At 41.2% G+C, this 22,171-nt stretch overlaps 1 protein-coding gene across 1 annotated transcript in view; it reads left to right on the forward strand.

Annotated features, from left to right (window-relative positions):
* Positions 1-6,759: 6,759 nt before the first annotated feature.
* The window catches only part of PACRGL (parkin coregulated like), a 53,982-nt gene continuing 38,570 nt past the window's right edge, over positions 6,760-22,171 (forward strand). Inside the window, exons 1-5 of the mRNA XM_061556539.1 lie at positions 6,760-6,891; positions 15,241-15,396; positions 17,672-17,739; positions 18,609-18,699; positions 21,430-21,564. Of these exons, the coding sequence (XP_061412523.1) occupies positions 15,256-15,396; positions 17,672-17,739; positions 18,609-18,699; positions 21,430-21,564 (435 nt within the window). The 5' untranslated portion in view covers positions 6,760-6,891; positions 15,241-15,255. The remainder of the gene's footprint in view (positions 6,892-15,240; positions 15,397-17,671; positions 17,740-18,608; positions 18,700-21,429; positions 21,565-22,171) is intronic.

Here is a 22,171-nt window from a genome sequence, read left to right on the forward strand (position 1 = left end):
TCATTATTTTAAATGTACAACTTGAGAACCCTTTGCTCTGCAACAGAAAACAACAGCAAGCTGCCATTTTCATGCTCATCTCACAATCCTGTACTGGGAGCACGACAAGTAATCTGCTTTTTTAATGAAGTAGAATGCCACGATAATATTCTCTGGGATTTAAATAATTTTTCTGGGTGAAACAAAAACATAAATGGGAGACAAATTCAACAGTTAGAGCAATTTTATATTAACCGTGTCAGTGTTTTGTATTTGTTACTTCCACCTATTTGGAGTCGAAATCTATTGTCTCCCGAATGTCTTCCGCCGGTCCAAGTTAATGTTGAATTGTTATGCAGAAATGTTGCGGTTCATCCAATTACCAAGGTACTTTTGGTGGCAACCGCCTGCATACACTAACAAAAGACTTATTGTTGGGGTGGAGAGCAGCCCATCCAGTGGCCAGTCAGGAAACTTGAGGCATAGATAATTTTTTAAGTGTGTGTTGTTTTAAGCACAGAAATACAACATTCGGCCAATTAGCTTTCCATTGTAATTTTACAAGCATCTAACAAGGCTGTCACAGCATATGGGGAGGGTGGCATGGCCAGGATTACGTACGTCACAACCATTTATGGCCTTCGGCCAGGAAAGTCACAAAAAATTACACACGAACGACGTATTCACAAGCACCCTATGCTCCGTTTTGAAGTTTAAAAATTAAACATCTTTGAATTGTATTATGTTGTGAATTAGATAATTTTATTTCTTCATTAAAAGCTTATATCATTTTACATCTGGAAGACTTAATTCAAAAGGACATTTCGTGTGAATTTTCTTTCATCGTTAAGTAGATGGCCTTGCTGGGGGTTCGGTTCGATGCGGACTTTCACATGTTTGGGATTGCGGGATCGAGATAAGGCGACATAGAGCTATTGGCCGTGCGAGAAGACCGCCGTCTGCAGATCGATTCCAATGTAATTGAACCTCTGTCCCTGCGCCTCCGTCGTTAATGCAGGAGGCGCGTAGGTTTGCAGTGCCCCCTGCATGAAAACGATGGAAAGTGCAGCGTTCTTCACAGATAGATAAAGTTGTGCACTTATATAAGAGTATGATTGAATGTTTATTCCCTTTTATCAAATTGACAAAAGAACAAGCTTCACTATGAACGACCTTGAAGTAAGTTAAACGGACAGAATGCAGGCAAGCGTCTAACATGAGGCTGGTATTTGCCAGGCACTTACCTATTTGGTGCAACATTCCCATGATTGTTTGCTCTATCTCACTTGGCAGCAATATGCCCATAGAATGGTCTCATGGATGACCTTTCTTGAATAAAAGTATGCATTTTGTCAGAGAGCGCATGGCACCAAGTGTACGTATATGTAGTGACTGTGCTTGTCACTGTTTGGTGCCGGGGCTTGTGAAGCCACCAGCCCGAGCAGGGCACTGGTGAGCGCTGGTTAGCGCGGAGGCACCGCAAGCAGTGTGCTGTGCGGGCTCCCGGTGAGGGAGCGAGAGGGAGTGTCAGCTAGCCAGGGTTACCTTGGGGCATGATATGCTGGTTGACCTGCTGACACATGACCGGATGATATTGGAGGGGGGCCACTGGTGGACGGGGGTCGCGGGATGGCCATGTGGTCCAAAAGAGCTCTCGGGAACCTTCGAGGAGCTCGAGAGACCTGGAAGGTGGGCGGGGCGAAAGGCGGAGCCAGCCCCTGCCCGGGGGTATATAACAAGGGCACCGTGAGGAGCTCGAGGTTCTTCGTGTGCTGGTGTTATGAAGATCCACATCGGGGAGAAGAAGCCTCTAGCCATGCGGTCCGGGACCCAGCTTGTGGTCCAGACCAGGATAGCGAACCGTGTCTAGTTCTGCCATAGCGTGGTTAGATGGGCATTCAAGACCCGAGTGTAGAATTCCTCTGGTACAGCCATCAAAGGCTTCATGAACTACGTGGTCGAAAAAGTTGTTAAATAATGTGGGAGCCAGAGGACATCCCTGTCGCACCCCAAGGTGAACACGGAATGGCTCCGACATCCTGGCCACGTAGTTTTACCCGGGCCCGCTCACCATCATGAAGGTTTTCTCAATTTCTAGTTTGTCGCTGTTGGGTGGTTTATCATGATGCACATATTCTATTTCTGTAGCGTGTTTTAGAAGCAACTGCATTAACATACGATATAAAACCAAATTGTAAGATGTTTTCATTATTTGGTGTGCATATTACTACAATAGTCCAGAAATGTGTCACGTGCGTGACATCACTGCACATGCCGCCCCCCCCGTAATTAATAATAAAATAATCATGAGCGAATGGATTTTTACACTCATGCGGAAGAAGGTCGAGCGGAAATATTTTTTTTTTCGCAAAGTCGCTTCAAATATGACGTTTCTTTACAGAAAGTGACGGGTCAAAAATAGATATACGCAGCACAGTGCTACATCCGTCTGTGACGTCACTGCAAAAGAGCCCCCCCCCCCTCATTAATAATCATGAGCAGGTAGATTTTTACACTCCCCTAGGTCGAACGGAGAAATGTTTTTTACGCAAATTCGCATAAAATTTGCCGTTTCTTTATTGAAATTTTTTTTTATCAAATAAATTACTCTAGGCAGAAAGAAAGTGCTTTTGGTGTCTTTATTTCTTCAGCACTTGGAACAAAAGGTAAGTCTAATTTTTGCTTCTAAATTATTATACATTTTTTACATTTCTCCGTGATTTTCCAGATATTGTATCGAATTCAAATTTATTTCAACCCCAGCGAATGAAAGCAGAAGAAAATAAAGTATCAGAGCAGTGATTTAGAACTAATTGAAGGTGAGTTAAATAGTGCTACAGTTACATGAAGTGACGTGTTTTATAACATAGTTTTGTGCAAGATTCACTGCCATTAAATTTACACAAGATACAATAATACTCTGATTCTAGATTTGAAGCTTTCGTGACTGCAAGGATTCATATTCTTAGGTTTTTTCGGTAAAGTCACGTAGGTAAAAATTTTAAATTAATAAAAGTAAAATAAAACCGTCACAGCCACGACAGCTTTATCAAGTACTTGATACAGCTGTCGTGGCTGTGACGGTTCCACCTGAAGACGGAGGCTTGTATTGCTTCCGAAACGTCGTGAATTTTTTAATTTGTTTTATTTTACTTTTATTAATTTAATTTTTTTACCTATGTGACTTTACCGAAAAAACCTAAGAATAATAATACTCTGGTCAATTTTTCGTAAATTGAATGGTTATGTTTGGTCTTTTTTAATTTGAAATCTTCTGACAGTATCAGCAGTCTACTTTTATTCACTCTTCCCTATCAATCGTCCATCGGGGAAGAAACATTTGTGATTTCAAAGCTTCAGGTGAGTTCAAAGCAGTGCTAAAGTTACGTGAAGTGTTAATTCAAATTATTTTGAGACAGATATTGTTTGCCTTTTAAAATTGCACAAGATACACAAGAGTCCGTGCTCAAATTATTTCAGCTATGACTCCATCGTGTCGGAAGATCCTGCGGACCCATTGAATTACCCTCCAGAATTTCTTCACGATCAAACGCCTTCAGGAATGCCACCACACACATTGGAAATCTGAACCCGAAGAATGGTCTTTGCAATGGAATGCGTTTGATGGTCAAATCATTACAAAATAACTTAATCACCGCAGATATTGTATCGGAATGCAACCGAGGCAAGATCGTTTTCATCCCGAAAATCGACCTCGCTGCAAGTGACGTCACTATTCCTTTCATACTGAAACGACGACAAATTCCGATAATTCCTGCGTATGCGATGACGATCAACAAGTGCCAGGGTCAGATTTTTGAAAATATGGGTATTTATCTCAATGGACACGTAATTTCCCATGGACAGTTGTACGTGGCTCTGTCTAGATCTAAAATCCTCAGCGGATCAAAGTGTTCATCAAGGATAGTCAACTGCAGGGACACCTTTTGAACAGTGATAAGAGATTCACACAAAATACCGATACATTCTCCTTAATTAAATGTTTTAAGTTCAGAAAAATGTATGTGCAACAATTCCTAAAAAAAGTTACAATCACACAAGAACAAGTAAATGTACATCTTTAATATTTCATCTTCCATCCTAGGACGGGCAAAAGGCTAGTGTAACAATATTGTTGTGGTTTATGAAGATCATTATCCAACATTTGAATGCACTACAGTAGTTTAATTTGTTTCCCTGTTTGCATTAATCTAAATGATTAACCGTGTCCATTTTTATTGTATCTCAATTGTCCTATATGTATGCATGCATGCAAAAGATTAGCTTATGCCCGTAGATTTTATAATGGAGCAGATCTGGTAATTGCTGCCATATAGTGCCATATCTTGTGCTGACAGTTGCAGAATTTTATCAGAGATATTTCAGCTGAAGATTACGAGATTGACAATGAGTCGTAAATGAAAATGCAAATTCCACCTTCATGGTGTCATACTGCATTGTAACGTAACTGCATTGGACACTGTATTGATCAGTAGATAAAAGTGATATATTTCTGTGAGCTGTCTTTTATGAAATTCGAGACGTGATTGACTTTGGGCTGTATTGCTCCCCCTGCCCCTGCATTGAAAATGCTAATTAATTACAGAGAACAGTAAAACATGTATTATATCAAGAGGTCATAATGGGTAGTGACATATTTATCACTTTTGAGTGACCCAAAAATACAATCGCTCTATTACTTTTTGTGCTGACCTGACATATTGACGTTGTGACGTTAGCATGAGGTGTGCGCATTCTCATACGGTACTCTATTAAACACTGGCCTGATTGAGACTATCCAGTTCTTATATAAGATGGCTTTTGCCGCAGGGGGCTTTCATGAAATATTAGGGTCAATTATTTACGTAATTTATATATTTGGTAGCGATTGTCACCTGCTGAAAAGCGAATGCCACCAGTCTATAATTTCTTGGCCAGGGCCTGACCAACATTACTATGGCATGTTTATTTTTTAAAATTAATATAAAGGTTGAAATATTTTAGGAAACTGTCGGGAACACGACAATATTTTTTTCTTTCAAATGTTGCATCAACTGTATATCTTAAAATATTTGATTGTTATACTCTGAAAATGTATGTTTTTATTCAGCGATATTTTTCACGATAAAGCTTTTAATAACTATTCAAGACCAAAGTACAATTACTTGTACACAACTGCAAACGCAGCAAACGTATAATAAATGTAATTAATTCAGTGAGCAACTTTTATTATCTTGGTTCTTACAAAAATGTAAGTTTTTATAAATCACGAGGAGCGTATGTACAGTCAAGTTTGTCAAATAAAAACAATACTTTTGCAGCTGAATACACAATACGTTTATGTTCTATATTGACTTAATGCAGGGGTAGGCAAACAAAAAAAATAATAAAAGCCGTTTTTTTCAAATTCAGTAAAAACGCAACGTTCAACAGCTGTAATATATGTAAATACGAGACGGTTCTAAATAAATAACGTCACGAAACTATCCTTAAAAAGCCGCATGCTGCTGCAGAGATGAATGTTGCCGACTCCTGCTCATGGTAAACTTGACTCCCATGGTAACCCGGACTCCATATGGTAAACTGGACTCCCATGGTAAAATGGAATCCCATGGGAAACCGGACTCGATATGGTAAACTGGACTCCCATGACAAAATGGAATCCCATCGTAAACCGAACTCCCATGGTAAACTGGACTCCCATGGGAAACCAGACTCCATATGGTAAACTGGACTCCCATGGTAAAATGGAATCCCATGGGAAACCGGACTCGATATGGTAAACTGGACTCCCATGGCAAAATGGAATCCCATCGTAAACCGAATTCCCATGGTAAACTGGACTCCCATGGGAAACCAGACTCCATATGGTAAACTGGACTCCCATGGAAAACTGGACTCCCATGGCAAAATGGAATCCCATCGTAAACCGAACTCCCATGGTAAACTGGCCTCCCATGGTAAACCGGACTCCATATGGTAAACTAGACTCCCATGGAAAACTGGACTCCCATGGCAAAATGGAATCCCATCGTAAACCGAACTCCCATGGTAAACTGGACTCCCATGATAAACCGGACTTCATATGGTAAACTGGACTCCCATGGTAAACCGGACTCGAAATGGTAAACTGGACTCCCATAGAAAACTGGACTCCCACGGCAAAATTGAATCCCATCGTAAACCGAACTACCATGGTAAACTGGACTCCCATTGTAAACTGGACTCCCATGGTCAGCGGTTGGCAAACAAAATAACAAGAAGAGACATTTTTTTGGTTCGAATTCGGTAAACACAAACACAACTCCCCCTCCTCCTCTCCCCCCCTCCAATATTTCAAGAACCGCAAGTTGCTGAACCATCTGTGAGAGAGAACCCCCACCCCCCCCAAAAGCCACTTTACAGCTCATCGGATTACTCCAGTTGAGTTGAGTTTAGAATTTCTGAATCCAGATTCGGAAAACCCGGCGAGTTTGTACCGAGTCCTACTCTTAGGTTTTTTTCGGTAAAGTCACGTAAGTAAAAATAAAAAAATAATAGAATTATTAAAAAATAAAAATAATAGAAATAATAATTAAAATAATAAAAATAAAAAATATTATTACTATTATAATAATTATTATTACTATTATTTGTATTTTGTATTTTTATTCATACCTACGTGACTTTACCGAAAAAAAACCTAAGAGTATATGAATCCTTGCAGTCACGAAAGCTTCAAATCTAGAATTGTACCCAGTTCCTTTACGGCGCCCGTTGCCCAGCAACCGGTGGGGGTCAGAGAGGGGGAGGGGGTCAACAAACCCCGCCACCGACAACAACGTTAAGGCCTCCTCCTCACACTCGCATCGTTTATTTTCTCTCTCTCCCTCTCCACCGCATTCAATTAATTTTCAAGTCTCATGACACACGGTGAGTTTGTGTGCTTGCGGATTGTGTCAGCTTGTGTAGAGTGTTTTAGAATTAAATGCGTGCGGGTGTTGGCGGGGGTCATTGCGCCGCGTTACGGGCCCGGGCTACGTCCGAGTTGGATTCTCGCTCGCGGCCACCCAAACATCGGTGACGAATCATCTGAACCGGTCCCTGGGCCTCCCCCTAGGTCGACTCAGCATCAAAGCGAGTAGCTGGGCGCCGTGTGTAGTAAACATCGCCGCTGGGGAGACAAAGGCGGTCGGGCGTGGTGGTGGCGGCCACACCACCCTCTCTCGTGCGCCGTGCCGGCCTTCATAGACTCTCTCACAGCGCCTGACCCCACAGTATTGTTAAGGGGGCGTCCATAAATGACGTCACGCACCTGGGGGGGGGGTCAGATATTTGTGACGATGTGTGACGAGGGAGGGGGTGTGAGAAATGTGACGTCACATCAAAATGCGCAACTTTAAATAAATATAGACAACGCGTTCTACTTAATTAAATAGACTTTTTAATACATGTTTTCTCCTACAACATCAGAGTGCAGCGCCACATTAAATACGCACTACAATGACAATAGTTTAAAACTATTTGAAGCAAGTTTATTTTGGGGGGGGGGCAGAGCTTTGTGACGTCATATTTGAGGGGGGGTCTGACTCGGGGGGGGGGGGTAAAAAAATCGTCCAAAATCGAGTGACGTCATTTATGGACGGCCCCTAAGGCTACATGGGGGGGTATTTGTCTTTGTGGTGTTGTTTGCACTCTCTCTGCACACTAGGCCTAAGCTTGTTAGCTACTTTTTGTTATCGTTGCATAATTCATGTTGTGTCACAACAACAAAATAACCCCAACTAGGTTAAGATGCAAATGTGGAGCAGCGTTATGTCACCACATGGTTCCCCCATGACTGTACGGTAGTCTGTGTACAGTGTTAAAGGTGATGCCGGAAAAATGTTACCTTTTTGGCAGTATCAAAGAATGAAAAAATAACAATGGGTTTTTAATTCTAGATTTGAAGCTTTCGTGACTGCAAGGATTCATATTCTTAGGTTTTTCGGTAAAGTCACGTAGGTAAAACATCGTGATCTTTATTTTATTTTTATTAATTTTGATGTTTTACCTACGTGACTTTACCGAAAAAACCTAAGAATATGAATGGGTTTTTACCCTTTCTGCCAATAAAACAAGACGTGTTGAGATGTTCAAACACCAAAATAGAAACCTTCCGCAAGGAATCAAGTGCTGCATTAATCACGCGTACAAACTGCACTGTGGAAGACATTTTTTGTTTGTTCCTGGGTAGTGTTATTTCCTAATTGCTTATGCAATTGCTTATGCAATTAGGAAATAAGTACAGAAAATGGCTATTGTTCTCCACAAACTTTGCTTTTGTGATCAGGACAGTGCTATTTTGAAATTTACCTATTTTCAATGAGAAAGCGTGTGCATTTGTGTCTTTCGTTCACATTAAGTCTTGAGTTTGTGGGGAATAATAGCCATTTTATATATTTTTTACGTATAAGCAATAAAAAAATAACACTTAGTACCCAGGGACAAAAATTGTGTCCCATAGCGTAATGTATGGCATTGTATTTTAAACTGATTGCCCTACACCAGAGACAGCAGCCTTCTTTAGGGCCTAGTCTCACCAGTGTCGGCAGCTTTCAGCGCTCTGAGAACGATCGTTCAAGGGCACTTTTTAAATTATTATAATCATTGACGTTGTAGCGGCCGCCACAACCGAGGTTGCGTAGCCAACGTAACGCCCGGCCAGGAAACTGACTTTGTAATCCGCATTTGTTTGAACTAAGATCATCACCACCATCATCACCATGACGATACATGCAGCAGATAAGCCTCTAAGGTGTCCATTGCACATTGCGTCATTTATTTCCACTTTTCTCCCTGTCTTGTAGTGTCAATATGCTCAAGTAGTGGCCACATCTTTCTGGCACAGATCTATTGTGATGTCATCGTCAATACATTCTCTTTTAGGTCTTCCTCACTTTCCCCTTCCATTTGACCGAAAAACGCACTCTAATGTTCTTGTTGTCCATCCTACATGTGCCAAAATACTGTAGTGCCAGTTTCCTTCTCACCACGGCCTGCATCAGGTATTCTTCAATGTGCAACCTTTTTCTTATTTCTCGGATTATAATATGCTAACGAGAGGGCCCTTGCCTATAAGCGTCTCGTAGTTCACCAGCGTTGATTCAAGCAAATATGGCTTTGCAGATGCAGATACTGTGTCAAAACCAGTCCAGAGTTAACTTCTCTTGATTCATTGCTGCTAAAATGATGCACCCCACCAGAAGGCCATATGCTGCGGTTGATGGGTTGTGTTAAACGATATTTGTACTCATGTGGAGATGGATATTTTAAGGAGATATCTGCTAATTTGTTATTTATATTCTCCATGACGACGCCAATGATTATGTAGAGTCAAGTACAGTTTTCATTTTGAGTGCTGGGCAGAGCATTTCTTCCTAAAGGCCTTGTCTTTTGCAAAAAAAAGAATCAGCTCATATCCTGGCTGATGTGGGGATGAACATTAGATCATATTGCTGTAAAAACTTATTTTTTAAGGCAGTGTTATTGACGAGTATGTAGAGTTATTTTCTCCTAGCTGCGATGTTATTTGCAAATTTACTCCCCTTATCTGTGAAAATTAATCAAGTAAAATAAAAGTCACGTTTCCCAGTCATCAATACATAAAGTGAAAAAAGGGCCGGCCCACACTCTTTGGATCACAAACAGTTAATAGAATTAGTTGGTACCACGACTCCTTTTTCTGCAAACGAATAATGGGAAGCCCTTCCGCAATGCGGGATGAGGAAAACGAGGATAATTGTGGCTAATGGGAATATTAGGGGCACAGATAATGAGTTTTTTGCAGACCCGATAGATACCGCAGATAGTAGAAATCGTGGGTAACAGAGTCACAGAAAAGAGTACTTCTGTACAATGCAATTTCAGAATACAATGTATTGTATAGGTCAATAACACTGCCTTATCAGAATCAGAATATTTATACTGGAGGAATACGTTGAGCTATAAAGCTCTTTTTCACAGATTTCCAGTTGGGACAGGTCAATAGACATGATAGGAGTGCAAGTATAGGAAAGGTATACAAATTACTTTAAAACAGTATATAATAACTAGCGGGAAGTACCCGGCATTGCCTGGGGGAAAAAGACAGACACATACATCGACTTACACATATGGACTCACACACACAGATATCGACTTTAGATACACACACATGGAGTTACACACACATATCGACGTACAACAACAACCGCCATTCACCACTAAGTGGCGGTGACGTCACCACGACGCTTGTGCCAGGCCATGTGCACCTTGAGGCCACGTGAAGTGTCGAACGCCCGCTGGCCACGGGGCAGACCCAGATGCAACAGATCGACTGACTGAGACAACTGGCTGATGCACCACCTGTGCCCCCTACTGTGCCAACTTGCTGTGCTTTAGCCACCCGGCGCTCCGCTCGTTTTTAGCGTTGCTCCTCCGCTCTCCATTGTTGTTGGAGGGTGACTGCCTCCAACTGCCCAGTAGCGTCTTTGACGAGCCTCCTCCAAAGAGGCCGATCTTGACACCTCTGGTACCAGTCATCGGCAAGTCCACTCCATCTCTTCTCGAGTCCGTGCTGCGCCCGTTTAGCCCCCTCGATCCGGCCAAACAAAAGCTGTTTAGGCATGCGGTGGCTGGGCATGCGTGCTACATGACCCAGCCAACGCAGCCTTGCTTGCCGGAGGAGCTCATCGATGGGACTTTGTCCACATCTTTCAAGGATTTGTGAGCTCCTCACACAATCCAGCCTGGTTAAACCCAGGATGGATCGTAGGCAGGCCAGCCTAAATGTTTATAACCGGCGAAGATGTTCCATTACGGGGGTCCACGTTTCGCAAGCGTAGAGAAGGGAGGGAATGACTGGCCGAGAAGACCTGAAGCTTCGTGCGGAGTGATAGACCAGGTAGCTTCCACACAGCGTTACGCAACCGATGAAAAGATAATGCCGCTCGACTGATTCGGAGTGAGACCTCTGCTGTTAAACCGGAGCCGGTCATGAGCACACTGCCAAGGTATAGAAAATTATCAACTATCTCCACAACTGCCCTATCACCAATTGGGAGTTGTGGGGGTGCAGTGTCCGATGGTACAAAATACCTAGGCAGGTGCTTAGTTTTGGTGGGGCTGACGGTAAGGCCCTACCTCTTGGTGGCAAGCTCCAGGTTCAGCAGCAGCGCCTCCAAATCCTCCTCTGAGTGAGCAGCAATTACCAGATCATCGGCATACATAACGTGGTTGAGCGATAGGGAGCCATCCCTTGACCGCATCGATCAGCCTTCCATTATATCTGTACCAAATGGAAATTCTTACGGTACAGATATTGAAGGCTTCACGAACCACGTGGTCAAAATAGATGTTAAATAATGTGGGAGCCAGAGGACATCCCTGTGGCACCCCAAGGTGTACAGGATATGGCTCTGACTCCCAGCCACGCAGTTTTACCCGGGCCCGCTCACCATCATGAAGATCCTTAATGAGCGTGAGCAGATGGTCAGGGACTCCGAAAGCACGAAGAACAACCCAGAGCCCAGGCCTACTGATGGTATTATAGGCCTTGACCAGGTTAATAAAGCAGAGATGTCGGTCTTGTTGGAATTCCCTACACCTCTGCTGTAGCAGACAGACAGAAAATATGGCATCTGTGCAGGATCGCCCTTTCCTGAAACCGCATTGGGGCTCCGCAAGCCTCTCCTCAGTGTGCCTAGCAAGGCGATGTTGAATAATCCTTGCCAGGACTTTTTCCGGCACACTGAGGAGTGAGATGCCCCGGTAGTTACAGTCTGTGCGGTCCCCCTTCTTAAACCCGTCCAGTGGTCCAGGCTGTTGTTATGATGTCATGTAGGGCAGTCTGCGCACAAACGCCACCCTCCCTCAGCATTTCGCTTGGGAGATCATCTCTGCCCGGTGCCTTTCCTGGTCTCATACTCTGGATCGCCTTCAGTACTTCCTCAACAGATGGCACCTCAGCCAGCCACTCACAGGGGGTGACTTTCTCCTCCAATATTTGAGGCACCGCAGCCTCAGCAGGGTCATCCCCACTTTGTCCCATGATGTTTTCCAGGCTGAGAGATTTCCCCTCTCCCAGGACCTCACAGAAATGCTTAGCAAATCTGCAAACCTGTTCCTGGGGGTCGGAGATTTGATCACCGTTCTTTAATGATGGTAATAGGTGTGGCGCTGCAGGTTACTTTTTGGATGGAGTTAAATAGGGATTTGTGATCGACTTACAGACACACACACATCGACTTACACACATACATCGACCCAGACATACACATCGACTTGCACACACAGCGACTCACACACACACCGACTTGAGATAGACACACATATGGACTCACACACAAACACATGGACTTACACACACACATACATCGACCCACACACACATCGACTTGCACACACACACGCACACACAGCGACTCACACACACACATCGACTTACACACACACATAGACCCACACACACACATAGACTTGCACACACACAAACACACACGGACGTTCACACACATCGACTCACACACACACATCGACTCGCACACACATCGACTCACACACACACATCGACTCGCACACACATCGATTCACACACACAGACACATCGACTTAAACACACACACATCGAGCAAACACGCACATCGACTCACACACACACATGGACTTAGACACACACTATTATTTTAAAATGTACTAACTTAATTTTAAAAATTATTTGTCTACACACACACACCACGCACACACATTGACTAACATACACATCGACTGACACATACATATCGACTTACAAACACACATCGACTCACACACACACACATCGACTCACACACGAAAAAAAGATCCCCCGTCTGGCCTTGACAGACTGTAGGGGCAAGTGCTTTTAGCGAGCACCTATGAAGGCCGGAACGGTACACGAGGGGGTGGGTGGCCAGGACCATGCTCGACCGCCTTTGTCTCCCCAGTGGCGATGTTTACACACTGCACCAGGTACTTATTTGAGGCTGAGTCGACCTATGGGAGGCCCAGGACCGGTTCAGATAATCGTCACTGGTGTTGGCCGTGAGCGGGAATCGAACCCGGATCACCGGGTTCATAGCGCAGCACGCTAACCGCTACACTCTCGCTCCCCATGACTCACACACACACACATCGACTCACACACATTGACTTACACACACACATCGATCCACACACACACATCGACTTACAAACACACATAGCGACTCTCGCACACATACACATCGCCTCTCACACACACACATCGACTCAGACACGCAGATAAATCGACTTACACACACGCATCGACGCAGACACGCACATGGACTCACATGCACACATGGACTTAGAGACACAATAATATTTGAATATTTAGCAACCGCATTTAGAAATATCAGTTGTCTACACACAAACAATATTAATTTAATATTTGCAAACTTTTTTTTTTGCACACACACGCACATATGGACTTATGCACACACACGGATGTACACACACACTCACATCGTCCCAGACACGCACATTGACTCACACGCACACACGCACACAAGGACTTAGACACAATAATAAAATATAAATAAATACCAAGTAAATTTAGAAATATTAGTTGTCAACACACAAACAAAAATATTGTAATATTTCCAAGGTAATTATTAAATTAATAGGTTTCTATGTACATGAGTTTATCAAAAGAAGCAAGGAATATAAATGAGTTGTCTGCACACAAAATTATTAATGTATTATTTGCAAGGTATTTATTTAAATAAAAAGTTTCTATCAACGTGAGTTTAGCGAAAGAAGCAAGAAAATTGTACTTAACATTGCCGTGGTGAGGCCTAGTCCCGTGCAGAGTCTCCGGCTTCGCCTAGATTGCCCAGCCGGCCGAAGTGGCACCTTGGCAGGCTGGGGGCTGGGCCGTCACCTCCCCACCATCCCCCCACCCGCGCTACAATAATACTATCGAAGTGCTATAATATTAATATGTACGGACTCTATAGTAGTAACTGCATGCATCGGGGTGAGGGGGGAGAGGACATCACACCGTGAATAATTTACCTCAGTGTTTTTTTAATAGCATTTTTTACGCAAAATAAAATTTCCCCCTCACCCCCACCGAACGCGTGCGACTTGGCAGGGGCCGTCCCCCCCACTGAAGGCGTGTGAGTTGGTATGGGCGAGCGCGTGCAATAAATAATTACATAAAAAATCTCACTAAATCGCTCATTTTACTAATTAAAAGTTTAGGGACGTGAAAATTGATTAGCGCTTACCCACCGCGGGGCTTACGGCGTGATTCCTGGAATTAAAAAAATATATATTTTGCAAGTGTATGAACACACACACAGATGGACGGACAGACAGACAAAAAATGCCTTTTATAGGTAAGATTTCTGGCTGATGTCCCAAACACAAAGCAGCTCTTCCTCTAGCATCTCTTTGTGCTGTGGGGAAGGGTCATTGCCTAAAACGTCATTGCTTATAATATTACGTTAGTGTTATCGACTAATGTGTTGAGTTTTGTTATTGTTATGTGTGCCTGTGCACCACTGTCAGTGCAGCATCACCACATTTGTTCAACTTATTGCCATTAGTTTGGACATCTAGTACACTCTGAGAATATATTTGTGGTATATGTATGACCTAACATGAACACTTCGTGAAATACATATATTTTAAATGAAACTTGCATGATAATAAGTACTTGCCACTATTTAATTGCTATCCAGTGCTCATTGCCATTTTATGATTGGTGTAAAATAGTAATTGTTTTCCAAAAATTGTAAATCCCCCTAAAAAACATGTTAATGCTGTGACAAGCAATTTGAAACTGAAGAGCATGCATAGAGAATGCATTGTTTGCTTTTAAATGTATCCAATGCAATGTGAATGCTAGCACACCAGTCAAGGTCTACCAGGGTCGATTACCATTAGATAGCTGATGCTTTCAAAATCATCGATGATCAATCCACTTGCTGGATGAAACTCCTGAGTGCTTTGGAAATATTTACTTAATTCACCCCTTGCTTCTACCTAGGAGTAAAATATATTTACAATCCATGAGGTCGATGGGTGATTTACCAAAGGTGGTCAGAAGCGTGGTTGCCTTCACCTCTTCCAACCCATTTGGCCAGGGTGAAGATCAAGGAAGCAAATGCTTCTTAAGGGAGGGATCCTCTTCCTTGCAGTGGCATGTTTTTTTTACATATCTCACTATTTGTACTTTTATTTGAGTCGTTTTGATAATTTTACTTTGATTTATGTCAGCTGTCGAGCTGTAGAATGACATCAGCAGCCGCGAGCAAATCCAAGGTGGTGTCGACCAAAAGGAAGCCGGATACCACAGAATCTGCTGGAGCGCAAAGCAGGGTGGTGTTAAAACCCAGGCCCAGTGCTCGGCTGAATCCTAAAACCATTGATCCGGTGAGTGTTTGCCACTTTCATTACCTTTAATATCCTGTACCTGCTGTGTCTTCCAGCATAAAGTAGTTACTTAGTTACCCAGCCAACCTCTTTTTATATTCTTAAATAAGATTAAAATATGCAGTATATGACACGGATGGGACTATGCTCATGCACACCATACTTCAATCAATCAAAGCCCTGCTTTTAATGACTTTACTCATTCTGACATATTCTCTTATACAGTAACTGAGCGTTTGGCCTTTTTTGACCAGCATGTACATTTTTAGGTTAAAAAATAGTTTTGCCATTAAAACTCCCCCCTCCACCACCTTGTTCAGTCTGTTGTGCGTTTAATATTCAAACACTCCATTCAGATGTAAGGCCACAATGCTTGGCAGCACAGACACAGCATCGCTTGTGTTATTTCAACAAGTGAAATGTTCATCTCGTGTAATGTTGACTGACTTAATAAAAATGGTTGAGCTACAAAATATGCTTATATTGTAGAATGCAAACCACACCACTGCAAAATGTATGATATATCTTATTGCATTTAGCATTGTTTCATACATTTGTCTTTATAACTTTGTAGACTTGTACTCTTTGGTTCTTTCGGTAAAGTCACGTAGATAGAAAATAATAGATCACGACGTTTCGATCGCAACACAAGCAACCGTCATCAGGTGAAATAAACACAGCAGGAGAACTGCAGTTCTCACCTGATGACGGCTGCTTGTGTTGCAATCGAAGCGTCGTAATCATTTAATTTTCTATCTACGTGACTTAACCTAAAGAACCAAAGAGTATGGATTCCTACAGTCACGAAAGCTCAAATCAAGTTTGCAGACTTGGTTAATACTGAAATCTGCCTTCAGCCACAAGCAAATAATAGGTGGGCATGGTGATGTGTTAGATTGCCAAGCCTGCTGACCTGAGGTGGTGACAAGATGTTACCCATAATAGAGGTTTTTGGGTTATATCGCGTAAATATAAATGTGTCGTGAAACCTGCCACCACCCGACACAGACAATTAGTATGGTTTGTCACGTCAACAAAACATGCCAATTCGCTACTAGTTCAGCACACCGGTGTGTTGGAAAGTAAGACGTTTCGCTAGTAATTACAACAGTAATTACAACAGTAATTACAACTCTGACTGTCTGCCTGATGATGCTAGTTGTAATTACTGGCGAAACGTACTCGTAAAACGTTATACTTGTAAAAGCCTACATGTTAAACTGACAAGATGTAATGAGACGAAATGAATTCCTGAATCAATCTGTGAGGAGCTTTGATTGTTTTCCCCTCAAATGTGTGTTTTTCCCTGTTTTCAACAAAAAAAAACCGTTATTTTAATATACCTATTACTATAAGCTGTGCATGTTTTTGTCTTAAATTTGCCCTGCATTCTTCCAACGCAATAATTTGCCGAATAAAATAAAGGTTTGTTTCATATCATAAGGTGCCAGAATATGAATACAACAAATGCATATAATCTGACTAAGTTCAGTACAAATTGTTATGCCCTTTTAAATACTTAAATGACATTTAGACACGTAACCATTTTCATTTCACGCGCTCTTCATGACTCCTCAATCCTCATGCACTTTTAAGATCCAAAGGGTATGATTAAGTAACTTCATCTGTTAGTTTTAACCATGAATACAAGATAATTCTTATTCTATTCATGTATATTTTTTGCTGAAATATAATTAGAAAATGTTACTTTTAATGCTTCACAAAAGTTATGTTTAATTGTTTCTCATGTTGCCATGAATCTTCGTTTATGTTTGCTTATGGGTTTATTTTTTCCTCCGTCAGTGTTGTTGGTGTTTATGTTCCATCTTCTTTTAAATTTGAATTACAGTATTGTAATTTCCCTGGAACAAGATGCACCTACAAAGGAACAAAAATATGCACTCTTTCTTCGTTTATGTTTGCTTATGGGTATTTTTACCCCAACTGCGTGGCACGTTTCTCAACACAACAATAAAATATTGCGTGTTTATATCGTCCAGTTTTGTTGAGTAACTCACTTGGTTTCATTGAATTTTGTTATTCAAAGGTGTTTCATCACCTGCTAGCAACTGGCTAATGGCAATGCTAAATTTCGAGCGTAGAAGAAAAATACATAAATGCTAATGCTTCACATTCTCGGTAGTTAGGTTTAATTGTCTGTCATGTTTCCTTTACGATTTTTTTCGCCTTTTCAGTACTGTGTACATTTTAAACGTTACATCTTTTTCATTAATCTCACGTGATCATGCTGTTGTTTACATGTGTTATTTTACAGTTCAGTGATAGAACTAGACCGATTTCTGCATTTGCTACCATCTATGCCAAAGCTGGAATTCCATGCAGGTACTTGACCACGTGGGTTGTTTGCGATTTTTGGGTCAACATAGAGTAATGATTTTTCCATGGAATTACGAAGTAGGAGGAAAAAGCCTCCCATACTATATAACCCACACGGCCACACATGAAGATGTAATGTCAGTGCAAGCTTGAGGTAGAAGTGTTACATTCCATTGCAATATAGAAACTTGTAGACTTGAGTTAGCACAGAGGTCACACTGGGATGGATAACATTGCCTCATTTCGTTTGCACGCTTTCCTGCAGGGCATGTCTTTGTGTTAGAAATTGCATCACACATAAACACACACCTAGTGCCAGTGCTATGTAGCCAGTGTATTTAAGAGTTTAAACAGTCAGCTTGCATTCATTTTAAAAAGATGAACTCAGAGTCGCTTTGGCTATTATTCGTATCATTATATACAACAATCACTACACAGTATGATGGTGAGAACCAGATGCACCTAAATGTCACTTGTAATGTTAATATTATACAAACATTTCGCTGTTTATTAAAATGTACGAATATAAATTATGTAAGACAATTACATAGTCTAATATTTATAAACATTTAGTGAAAATATGTTTTACATTGTAAGCATATGTGAAATATGTAGAGTATAGATGTAATGTTTGAATACCTCAGCTTGTTAGCTTTAATGATCTTATTTTTATGAGTGAATTAATTGGCAGCTTCTTTAACTCATACATAATTTAATTCTAGATAAGTTTAACATGTAACATTATTATCACAAACAAGAATATTACTCTTTATTTCAGGCATGTTTATTTAAAATTATGTCTCGTTTCGAAAATTGTTGAGCGCACAGCACTAGTTTTGCTTTCACTGTTGTGTGTTGTAATTGCTGTCTGATAGGTTGGTGCATGGCTCAGTAAAACATAAGCTGCATTGGGACACTCCGCCAGAAGATATTCCATTTGATCCACTTCTCATAACCTTGGCAGAGGTGAGTAATTCGAATAAAGCTTGAGAAAATACCGTGCACATTATATGCAACCATCGGAAGACAATAGCATTATAAACACTGGAATAGAATAGACTAAAAATGGGGCTTAATTAATACTCAGGCGAAAATGTACAAATTGGTAACTGAAGAATATATGAATGTTAATATACACAGTAAAGTTATTGTCGTTTTTTATATTTATTAAATTAGAACTAAAGCTTTGCAAGCAGAAAATTTAAAGTAAAAATGCACTCGCTTGTTTTAAAAATAATACGTATAATATGTAAGAACCTTTATTAGTTACTATGTTGCATAGGTAGCATATAGAGAGTTGGCTAAATTATACTATAAGATAAGGTTAACTTTTTATCTTAATGGATTCATTTGATTTTACTTATCATCTTTGAAAAACCTTATGTTTCTTTTTGTTTTCTATATATAACTTGACAGTCTTAAATGAGTAACTGGGGAGACAAAGACGGTTGGCTGCCCTTGGTTCAGGCCACATCACCCCTCATGTGCTATGTTGGCCTTCATAGGTGATCGCTAATAGCACTTGACTCAAGTGCTGAAGCAGGTACAGTAAGGGAAAAAAGTATTTGATCCCCTGCTGATTTTGTATGTTTGCCCACTGACGAAGAAATGATCAGTCTATAATTTTAATGGTAGGTGTATTTGAACAGTGAGAGACAGACTAACAACAACAAAATCCAGAAAAACGCATGTCAAAAATGTTATGAATTGATTTGCATTTTAATGAGGGAAATAAATATTTGACCCCTTTGCAAAACATGACTTAGTAATTGGTATCAAAACCCTTGTTGGCAATCACAGAGGTCAGACGTTTCTTGCAGTTGGCCAGCAGGTTTCACACATCTCAGTAGGGATTTTGTCCCACTCCTCTTTGCAGATCTTCTCCAAGTCATTAAGGTTTCGAGGCTGACGTTTGGCAACTCGAACCTTCAGCTCCCTCCACAGATTTTCTATGGTATTAAGGTCTGGAGACTGGCTAGGCCACTCCAGGACCTTAATGTTCTTCTTCTTGAGCCACTCCTTTGTTGCCTTGGCCGTGTGTTTTGGGTCATTGTCATGCTGGAATACCCATCCACGGCCCATTTTCAATGCCCTGGCTGAGGGAAGGAGGTTCTCACCAAAGATATGACGGTACATGGCCCCGTCCATCGTCCCTTTGATGCGGTGAAGTTGTCCTGTCCCCTTAGCAGAAAAACACCCCCAAAGCATAATGTTTCCACCTCCATGTTTGATGGTGGGGATGGTGTTCTTGGGGTCATAGGCAGCATTCCTCCTCCAAACATGGTGAGTTGAGTTGATGCCAAAGAGCTCCATTTTGGTCTCATCTGACCACAACACTTTCACCCAGTTGTCCTCTGAATCATTCAGATGTTCATTGGCAAACTTCAGACGGGCATGTATATGTGCTTTCTTGAGCAGGGGGACCTTGTGGGCGCTGCAGGATTTCAGTCCTTCACGGGGTAGTGTGTTACCAACTGTTTTCTTCGTGACTATGGTCCCAGTGGCCTTGAGACCATTGACAAGATCCTCCCGTGTAGTTTTGGGCTGATTCCTCACCGTTCTCATGATCATTGCAACTCCACGAGGTGAGATCTTGCATGGAGCCCCATGCCGAGAGAGATTGACAGTTCTTTTGTGTTTCTTCCATTTGCGAATAATCGCACCAACTGTTATCACCTTATCGCCAAGCTGCTTGGCGATGGTCTTGTAGCCCATTCCAGCCTTGTGTAGGCCTACAATATTGTCCCTGACATCCTTGGAGAGCTCTTTGGTCTTGGCCATTGTGGAGAGTTAGGAATATGATTGACTGATTGTTTTGTGAATAGGTGTCTTTTATACACGAGCTGAGATTAGGAGCACACTCTTAAAAGGAGTGCTCCTAATCTCAGCTCGTTACCTGTATAAAAGACACCTGGGAGCCAGAAATCTTTCTGATTGAGAGGGGGTCAAATACTTATTTCCCTCATTAAAATGCAAATCAACTTATAACATTTTTGACATCCGTTTTTCTGGATTTTGTTGATGTTATTCTGTCTCTCACTGTTCAAATAAACCTACTATTATAATTATAGACTGATCATTTATTTTTCAGTGGGCAAACATACAAAATCAGCAGGGGATCAAATACTTTTTTCCCTCTCTGTAAGTCATGTTTAAAACAAATATGTATATACATTTATTATCAATAATGTAGCATGTGCAATACTACCCAATTGCCATTCTATTTTAACATGAAGCTTTGATATGACACTTTTATATGCTAATATATTCTGCATTTAAGTTAATGTGTCCACAAAAATGAGCTTATTAGCTCAGACAGCAATTTTAAATACATCTATGCCTCTTAGACACCTATGGGTTATTGCTCAACAATGCCATTATTTATGAAAATTCTCGCATCCGCTGTCATGCTTAAGAGTCTTTAATGGGAGCAGAGTAGCATGTTTTCAGCATCTAATGGGTTGTAAATATATTAATGTTTTATAGATTAATTACACTTAACATTTTTTTATAATAACCACAACTAATTGCTGAGATCCATATACAATAATATACTGTGTACAAATAAACACAGAGCTTTCATAAATAAACCAATATGTCATTCAATTAATATGTTGACTGTGATCAACAGTGGCATTTGGCGATATTGGTGAGTATGTCAGTAATTTTAACACTGTGGTTTTTTTCTTCCCGCAGGGCTTGCGAGAGACATGTCACCCATACACATTCGTTTCCAGAGAGGGCTTTCGGGAGCTGCTGCAGACACAAGGGTCTGATGAGAAAGCCCTGCCATTACTGCCTCGGCTTGCCCCCATCCTCAAATCTGCACTGGTGAGACCTAAGCTCCCTCGTTGTTATAACCATGTCTTTGTAAAAATTATGCACATCAAATTTTTTGTGCAGTGAGAAGTAATTTAAGTAAAAAAACAATCCTTCGTTTTAAATAAATAATGGGTGATAATTTTGAAGATAATCAAGAATATGAGCTTAAACTATATCAGAGATAATTCCTAAAAAATAAACACATGTGAATATGGACTTAAAAGAATATTGCAGACTTTGGCTGGGCATGGTGGTGCACACCTGATAACATTTTTTAGAAGAGTTTGTGGGAAAGACAGATTTGTGACCTTTCCAAATATGCTGAGCTGCACGGTGGCCAGAATATATTATTCTATCAAATGGCTTGAATTCATGTTTATTGTACAATCATTTTATATGCACATTACATATGTTATTTCTTATAAGCAGTAGTGAGCCATAAGTCTGTACACAGAACATGCATCTTTGTTTAAACTAAATAATAATTCTACATTTGTCGGAAACCATTATACATATACATTCGCCCAGATGGAGTGATGAGATCAGCTTGTGCGCCAGAGCTATATGGATTGGTGCAAAACATAACATGAGAAATGACGATTGCTTAGGGATGATT

This window comes from Lethenteron reissneri, chromosome 22 (assembly GCF_015708825.2).
Source record: "Lethenteron reissneri isolate LAM-NWPU_2019-01 chromosome 22, ASM1570882v1, whole genome shotgun sequence".
Classification (NCBI taxonomy): Eukaryota; Metazoa; Chordata; class Hyperoartia; order Petromyzontiformes; family Petromyzontidae; genus Lethenteron; species Lethenteron reissneri.